Source organism: Camelina sativa, chromosome 5 (assembly GCF_000633955.1).
Source record: "Camelina sativa cultivar DH55 chromosome 5, Cs, whole genome shotgun sequence".
NCBI lineage: Eukaryota > Viridiplantae > Streptophyta > Magnoliopsida > Brassicales > Brassicaceae > Camelina > Camelina sativa.
In genome coordinates this window covers 496539-504682 of record NC_025689.1, presented here as the reverse complement: position 1 = coordinate 504682, position 8144 = coordinate 496539, and the positions used below count along the sequence as shown (strand labels likewise).

Genomic DNA, 8144 nt, shown 5'->3' with positions numbered 1-8144 from the left:
ACTCCATATATTACTCTCTCCATTTATTTACTATAGTATGTATATATTATGCATACACGTATACACATATACATATATAATATATATAACATTATATATTTGCGTTATGTTTTATAACAGTTTGTTTGTATTGTAGTATAATATCCCCCACCTTAAATTAATTAACACAACAAAAAGAAAATGCAGTAATTTTTATAATTAAAAAATAGTTGAAAATGGGATAGTGATAATAGCAAGTGGGCCAAAAAATGAGAGTGGGCCAAGAAAGCCCAGACCATAATGACGACATTGGGAGACCGAAAGGTTGACCCAATCGTCGTGTTGTGTGTATCAGAAGAAGAACGAAAACTTTTTGTTTTGTTTTGGTGTTATGAGTCAAAAAGTCAAAGGCGCGTTTACAAAATACACAACACCACCGACACTTTCTTTGTCAACTAGCGATCACTGCGGTCGTTCACTAGTCGCGGAAACACCCGATCTCTCTCTCTCTCTCTCTCCCATCCCAAGTAAGTAGCTTAGTACTCGCAACGTTATCGTAGATCACAACACAGACAATCAATACCCTGTCTCTCTCTCTCTCAGTCCCGTGTACCGAGAAACAGGGGATTATGGACTACAATGAGTGAGTGGGGGGAAATTGTATGTAGGGTAAGTTAGTAAGTACACTGTTTCACATGGCCAAAGAGAGAGAGAGATAGAACAAAAGTCTCAATTTTAATATTATTTTATTTAATCAGTGTAAAAGAACTGGTCCCCACCACTATTTTTTTTTTTGTTTTTCATTTCAATTAATTTTTTATGTACTAAATTGATCTAACTCTCTCTCTCTCTCTCTCCTACGTCTTTTTGTTTGGTTTCTTTTCTCTCTCTCTCTCTCACTCTTTCTTTCTCTCCCCTAACTTACTTTTCTTTTCTTTTTTTTGTGTTGTACTACCATTACCATTACCATTACCATTACCATTACCATTACCATTACCATACCATCACACCATTACCATACATACTCTTCTCCATCACGCCACAAACGCAGATTCACTTCATCTTCTTTCTTCTTCTTTTTCTTTTTTCTTCCTCTATTCTTCTTCTTCATCGCCAGTGGCTTTTTCAAGGTGTCTCTCTCTCCAGCTGTAGTTAGTTTCCTTTGTGTATATTGATTTGATTCAGTCTTGTTTGAACAGAGGTCAGTTCATATCTTCTTTTTCTTTTTTTTCTGGCGTTGAAGAGCTATACATATATATATATATATAAGGATTCAATCAATTTATAGAGGGGGCTTATTAAGAGGTTTTTTTTTTTATGTTTGGAGAAAGGTCTTTGATTTTATTGGGTTATGGGGCATCTGTGTTCCGGTTAATTGGAATTCATGGATCTCTTTTTAGGTTTTTTTTTTGGTGAAAATAATCGAGATTGATTAGGAACAAGCCTTAAAGTTTGTTTTTTTTTTACCTTTCGATCTACAGAAAGATCAATTTGGGTTTTGGTTATATTTCTTATCTTTTAAGTTCTGAATTTGATCTTTTGGAGAGTAGAAGAAAACTACCTGTCATGGAAGCTAGAATTGAAGGTGAGCCTCAACAACATTTCTATGGGTTTAGAGCTGTGGATCTAAGTTCTGTTGGTAAAAAGAGTGTCGAGTGGGATCTCAACGATTGGAAATGGGATGGTGATCTCTTTGTCGCTACTCACTTGAATCATCCTGGTGGTGTTGTTGCTACCGAAACTACGGGACGTCAGTTTTTCCCTTTAGGGAACTCTTCCAATAGCTCCTCTTCTTGCTCTGATGAAGGGAATAACAGTGAGTTAATGGTGAGAAGTAGTACAAGAGAAGTTGAGAAGAAGAGGAGAGCTGTTGCTATAGAAGGTGACCATAATGGTGGTGGTAAAGGTCTTACTTTGAAGCTAGGAGACAATGGTTGTGATCTTAATGGTGAAAGAGAAGGGAGTTGTGCTGCTAAGAAGACTAAATTCGGAGGAGGAGGAGCAGGAGGTGTGACAAATCGTGCTGCTTGTCAGGTGGAAAACTGTGAAGCTGATCTTAGTAAAGTTAAGGATTATCATAGACGTCATAAGGTGTGTGAGATGCATTCTAAAGCTACTAGTGCCATTGTCGGAGGTATCATGCAGCGGTTTTGTCAGCAATGTAGTAGGTATGCCTGTCTTTCTAAACCTCTCAAAACCTGATGTGATAATTAAACAATAAGTAAATGAGTCAACTTTATTTTTTTCTATCTTTCAGGTTCCATGTGCTTCAGGAGTTTGATGAAGGAAAGAGAAGTTGTCGTAGACGTTTGGCTGGGCATAATAAACGTAGGAGGAAAACTAATCCTGAACCTGGCGCCAACGGGAATCCTAGTGATGATCAGTCAAGCAATTATCTCTTGATTAGTCTCCTGAAGATACTCTCCAATATGCATAGTATGGTGTTTACTCTGATATCTACTTAGATTAGTCTTTTAAAGTGTTTTGTATCAGCTGCTAAATCTCTATACCTTGCAGCTACTCGATCAGACAATACCGCTGATCAAGATTTGATGTCTCATCTTCTGAAGAGCCTTGTAAGCCATGCTGGTGAACAATTAGGGAAAAACTTAGTTGAACTTCTTCTGCAAGGAGGATCTCTAGGTTCCTTAAATATTGGAAACTCGGGTTTACTTGCAATTGAGGGAGCTCCTCAAGAGGATTCAAAGCAACTCTCAGTTAACGTACCTGAAATTCCTCGGCAAGAATTGTATGCCAATGGGACAGCTACCGAGAACAGATCAGAAAAACAAGTCAAGATGAATGATTTTGATTTGAATGATATTTATATAGATTCAGATGATACAGATATTGAAAGATCTCCTCCTCCTACGAATCCAGCAACCAGTTCTCTTGATTATCCTTCGTGGATACATCAGTCTAGTCCACCTCAGACAAGTAGGAATTCAGATTCAGCATCTGACCAGTCACCGTCAAGTTCTAGTGAGGATGCTCAGGTATATATCTCTTACCTCATCCATTATGTTCTGGTCTATTTACCTGCTCCTGATAATCTGCTGTAACATTCTCTCTCTTTTTTTCTTTCTTTCTTTTTACTTTATCTCAGATGCGCACAGGCCGGATTGTGTTCAAACTGTTTGGGAAAGAACCAAACGATTTTCCTGTTGCCTTGCGTGGACAGGTACTGGTCTGCTTGAGAACTCAAGTTTCTTACTTTGTGATGTTGGAAGTTATATTGATGTGTTGATTTCTCGATATTCAGATTCTTGACTGGTTATCGCATAGTCCAACTGACATGGAGAGCTACATTAGGCCTGGCTGTATCGTATTAACAGTTTATCTTCGTCAAGCTGAAACTGCTTGGGAAGAAGTTAGTTTACGTTATAACTTCTTTCTCTCTTTTTTGACATTTCATCTTGTCTTCGGTAAAGTTCCAGACTCCTGAAGGCGTATTCTCTTTATTTATTTGGTTGGCAGCTTTCAGAAGATCTTGGTTTTAGCTTAAGGAAGCTTCTGGATCTCTCTGATGGTCCCTTGTGGACAACTGGATGGATTTACGTTAGGGTTCAAAACCAACTTGCATTTGTATATAACGGTTAGTTTTGAGAATACTTTCACCTTGTGAATACTTTTCTGGATTTCTGAGTATTTATCGTCAATCCTGGGGTTGCAGGTCAGGTTGTTGTCGACACTTCCTTACCTCTCAAAAGTCATGATTATAGCCACATCATTAGCGTTAAACCGCTTGCTGTAGCTGCAACGGGAAAAGCTCAGTTTACGGTTAAAGGCATCAATCTCCGTCGACGTGGCACAAGGTTTTGTTTTCTTTAGACTTTTGGCTTTTCTTGTCTTCTTTTTCTTCTTCCTTGACGTCTAATTGTCTTTTAATCTTTTTCACAGGTTACTTTGTGCTGTAGAAGGAAAATACTTGATTCAGGAAACAGCACACGAGGAGGATGATGATCTCAAGGAGAATAATGGGAGTGTTGAGTGTGTCAACTTTTCTTGTGATATGCCTATAACTAGTGGTCGAGGATTCATGGAGGTAAGCACTTTCTATATTTCTACTCTGGTCATTGATAAGCGGTCACATGTTTATTCATGAGACTCAGAGCTTGTTGGATGATTGTTCCAGATTGAAGACCAAGGACTCAGCAGCAGCTTCTTCCCTTTCTTAGTGGTTGAAGACGATGATGTTTGTTCTGAAATCCGTATACTTGAAACCACGTTAGAGTTCACTGGAACTGATTCTGCTAAGGAAGCTATGGACTTCATTCATGAAATCGGTTGGCTTCTTCACAGAAGTAAGCTTGGGGAATCAGACCCAAATCCAGACGTTTTCCCATTAATACGATTCCAGTGGCTAATCGAGTTCTCAGTGGATCGAGAGTGGTGTGCTGTGATCAGAAAGCTATTAAACATGTTCTTTGATGGAGCTGTTGGTGATTTTTCTTCCTCGTCGAATGCCACACTATCTGAATTGTGCCTTCTTCACAGAGCCGTGAGGAAAAACTCTAGGCCTTTGGTTGAAATGCTTTTGAGATACGTTCCAAAGCAGCAAAGAAATAGCTTGTTTAGACCCGATGCTGCTGGCCCTGCCGGTTTAACACCTCTTCACATTGCAGCCGGTAAAGACGGTTCAGAAGATGTGTTGGATGCCCTAACAGAAGACCCTGCAATGGTGACTTTGATTATCCCTCTTTTTTTCAGCCATGAAATTTGATACTCTGAGCAAAACGCTTATCTATTTGCATCTGTTTCAGGTGGGGATTAAAGCGTGGAAGACATCTCGAGACAGCACAGGCTTCACACCAGAAGACTATGCACGCTTACGCGGTCACTTCTCATACATCCACTTGATTCAACGCAAGATCAATAAAAAGTCAGCAACTGAAGATCACGTTGTGGTCAACATCCCTGTTTCTTTCGCAGACAGAGAGCAGAAAGAACCAAAATCAGGTCCAGTGACTTCCGCCTTGGAGATCACACAGATTAACCAGCTTCCATGCAAGCTCTGTGACCATAAACTGGTGTATGGGACAGCACGTAGGTCTGTAGCGTACAGACCGGCTATGTTGTCAATGGTGGCGATTGCTGCGGTTTGCGTCTGTGTGGCACTTCTCTTCAAGAGTTGTCCGGAAGTACTCTATGTGTTTCAACNTTCCCTCTTTTTTTCAGCCATGAAATTTGATACTCTGAGCAAAACGCTTATCTATTTGCATCTGTTTCAGGTGGGGATTAAAGCGTGGAAGACATCTCGAGACAGCACAGGCTTCACACCAGAAGACTATGCACGCTTACGCGGTCACTTCTCATACATCCACTTGATTCAACGCAAGATCAATAAAAAGTCAGCAACTGAAGATCACGTTGTGGTCAACATCCCTGTTTCTTTCGCAGACAGAGAGCAGAAAGAACCAAAATCAGGTCCAGTGACTTCCGCCTTGGAGATCACACAGATTAACCAGCTTCCATGCAAGCTCTGTGACCATAAACTGGTGTATGGGACAGCACGTAGGTCTGTAGCGTACAGACCGGCTATGTTGTCAATGGTGGCGATTGCTGCGGTTTGCGTCTGTGTGGCACTTCTCTTCAAGAGTTGTCCGGAAGTACTCTATGTGTTTCAACCGTTCAGGTGGGAGTTATTGGACTATGGAACAAGCTGAGTGTAAGTCTACGATGAAGAATCTTCTAAGATATAAATATTACTTATATAAACCCATAAAGGCGTGATTTCTATATGTTGTAACTATATGAGTATAATAAGATATATAGACATGTAGAAGATTGTTGTTGTTGTGTGTAAAAGCCTCTCCTTTCTCTCTGGAACCTGAGAATCCTCTCTCTCTGATTAGTATATTTTTTGTTTGACAGAATAATTTGTTTCTTCTTGTAATTTAACAATGGAGATTGTTCTTGTACTAGCCTTCTCTCTTTGTTTCTGCTTTTTTTTGGTTTAATGGTGAACATACATAATTACATACTAAGACACTTGGATTCACACTTGACAAATACATTTATGACTTGGGAGCCCATTCCAACGCTTTGATGACTTCTTCATTGTCTGGTACATCTAATGCGATGCAGAGCAGAAGCTCTAAAGCTGGAATCCGAATCTCACAACCAAGGTCATGTTGTGCAAAAACGTTTTGGCTCTCGGGGAAGCTCTCAACCAAAATTGAGTGAGAACAGAGAATGTGTTGGATATAAGTTTTATCATTCAAGAACAGAGAAGAAATAAAGATGTCTTGCAAAATATCTCTTTCTGATGAGGTATAATCAGACAGAAGAGTACATTACATGATATAATATAAAGAACACCAAACCAGATTGAGACTGAAAACCACAAACGATTTCAGAGTGTCAAACAAGATAAAACGTAATTTAAACGATAAGCAGACTCTCTTAAGCCTTGTCTGCCTTAAGAGGCTTAACAACCTCCCAGGTGAAGTCAGGATCTTCCCTACCAAAGTGTCCGTATGCTGCAGTCTTCAAGAACCTCCCATTGCCACCTCTCGTGAGGTCAAGGTTAATGGTCATCATGCCTGGCCTGAAATCGAAGTTCTCCTTCACAATCTTGAGAATGTCCTTGTCTGGAATCTTTCCGGTTCCATATGTATCAACAAATACGGATAATGGCTCGGGGACACCAATAGCGTAAGAGACCTGAACAAGCGCCCTGCGTGCTAAGTCGCTGGCAACAATGCTCTTGGCTGCCTGTCTAGCTATGTAAGCACCGCTTCTATCCACTTTCGATGGGTCTTTACCTGAGAATGCACCACCACCGTGAGCTCCCCAACCACCGTAAGTGTCAATGATGATCTTGCGTCCGGTAAGACCAGCGTCCCCGTGAGGCCCACCAATGACAAATCTGCCAGATGGGTTCAGGTGAAAGATGGTTTTCTCGTCGAGGTACTTCTCGGGAATCACAGGCTTGATCACGTGCTCCTTGAGATCACGGGCGATCTCATCGTTGGTGACAGTCTCATCGTGTTGGGTAGAGATAAGAACAGTGTGAACACGGACAGGGACCATAGCGCCGTTCTCATTGTAGTACTCAACAGTGACTTGAGTCTTGCCATCAGGTCTAACCCAAGGGCAAGTACCGTTCTTCCTAACCTCAGTGAGACGAGCACCGAGCTTGGTGGCCAAAACATGACTCAAAGGCATAAGCTCAGGAGTCTCATCAGTAGCATACCCAAACATGTGACCTTGATCACCAGCACCAATCTCTTCAGGGCGTTTGGTGAAGTGACCGTGAACACCCTGAGCAATGTCAGGGCTTTGCTCCTCAATGTTGACAAGAACTTTGCAGTTGTCAGCATCAAGACCAACATCGGCGGAGACGAAACCAATGGCACGGCAAGTGTCACGGACGATCTTCTCGTAGTCAACTTTAGCCTTAGTGGTGATCTCTCCAAAAACCATGACCATGTTGGTTTTGGTGCAAGTCTCACATGCAACTTTGCTTTCAGGGTCTTGCTCGAGGCAAGCGTCAAGGACTGCATCTGAAACTTGGTCGCAGAGTTTGTCTGGGTGTCCCTCGTTCACAGACTCGGATGTAAATAGAAACGATTCCATAGCTTACAAGCCTGCCACCACAAAGATCATCATCAGAATTAAAACATAACCTAACTACTAAATCATAAGAAGAGTCGAAAGTAATAAAATTTGCATTGAGAAAACGAATCTCATGAATTTAAAAAACCTAACTTTTGCATTAGATCAACAGAATCTATTGGCAAAAAAAGTGTAAATTAACATCTAGTGGGAAGGAACTATAGAATAATAAAATTGAGAGTGTAACCCTTAAAAGAAAAAATCAAGATCAGTGACTGTAAAGTGGAAACAGAGACCAAAAAAATATCAAACAGAGAGAGAGATCAAAGTATCAAACCCAGATCTGGATTAAAAAAAAAAGGGTGAGAAAGAGAGAAGAAGAAGACCTGTGGGGAGAGAGAGGAAGAGCAAATCTAGGAAGCAGCCGACACAGAGCAGAAGCAGAAGCAAAAAAGCACAGGACAGAAGACACAACCCTTGACGCCACTGCACGTCTTCCTTTTTATACATCCATTTTTTTTTTTCTCTTTGGTTTTTTTTTTTTAACCTCAAGTGTGAAACTGGTTTACTGGCTGAATCGGTCGGATATTTTCTATTGGAATTCT

General features: G+C 40.7%; 2 protein-coding genes across 2 annotated transcripts; one reads left to right on the top strand and one right to left on the bottom strand.

The window, feature by feature from the left end:
• On the top strand, nucleotides 855–5903 carry LOC104784595 (squamosa promoter-binding-like protein 1). Its single transcript, XM_010509631.2, has 10 exons — nucleotides 855–2147; nucleotides 2237–2415; nucleotides 2497–2975; nucleotides 3086–3160; nucleotides 3242–3349; nucleotides 3457–3574; nucleotides 3653–3794; nucleotides 3880–4024; nucleotides 4115–4660; nucleotides 5211–5903. The coding sequence occupies exons 1-10, from the start codon at nucleotides 1546–1548 to the stop codon at nucleotides 5643–5645; spliced, it is 2829 nt and encodes a 942-aa protein (XP_010507933.1). The 5' UTR covers nucleotides 855–1545; the 3' UTR covers nucleotides 5646–5903.
• LOC104784593 (S-adenosylmethionine synthase 2) lies at nucleotides 6212–8040 on the bottom strand. The gene is made up of 2 exons (XM_010509630.2): nucleotides 7926–8040; nucleotides 6212–7571 (listed from the first exon to the last, which is right to left on the bottom strand). The coding sequence occupies exon 2, from the start codon at nucleotides 7558–7560 to the stop codon at nucleotides 6385–6387; it is 1176 nt and encodes a 391-aa protein (XP_010507932.1). The 5' UTR covers nucleotides 7561–7571; nucleotides 7926–8040; the 3' UTR covers nucleotides 6212–6384.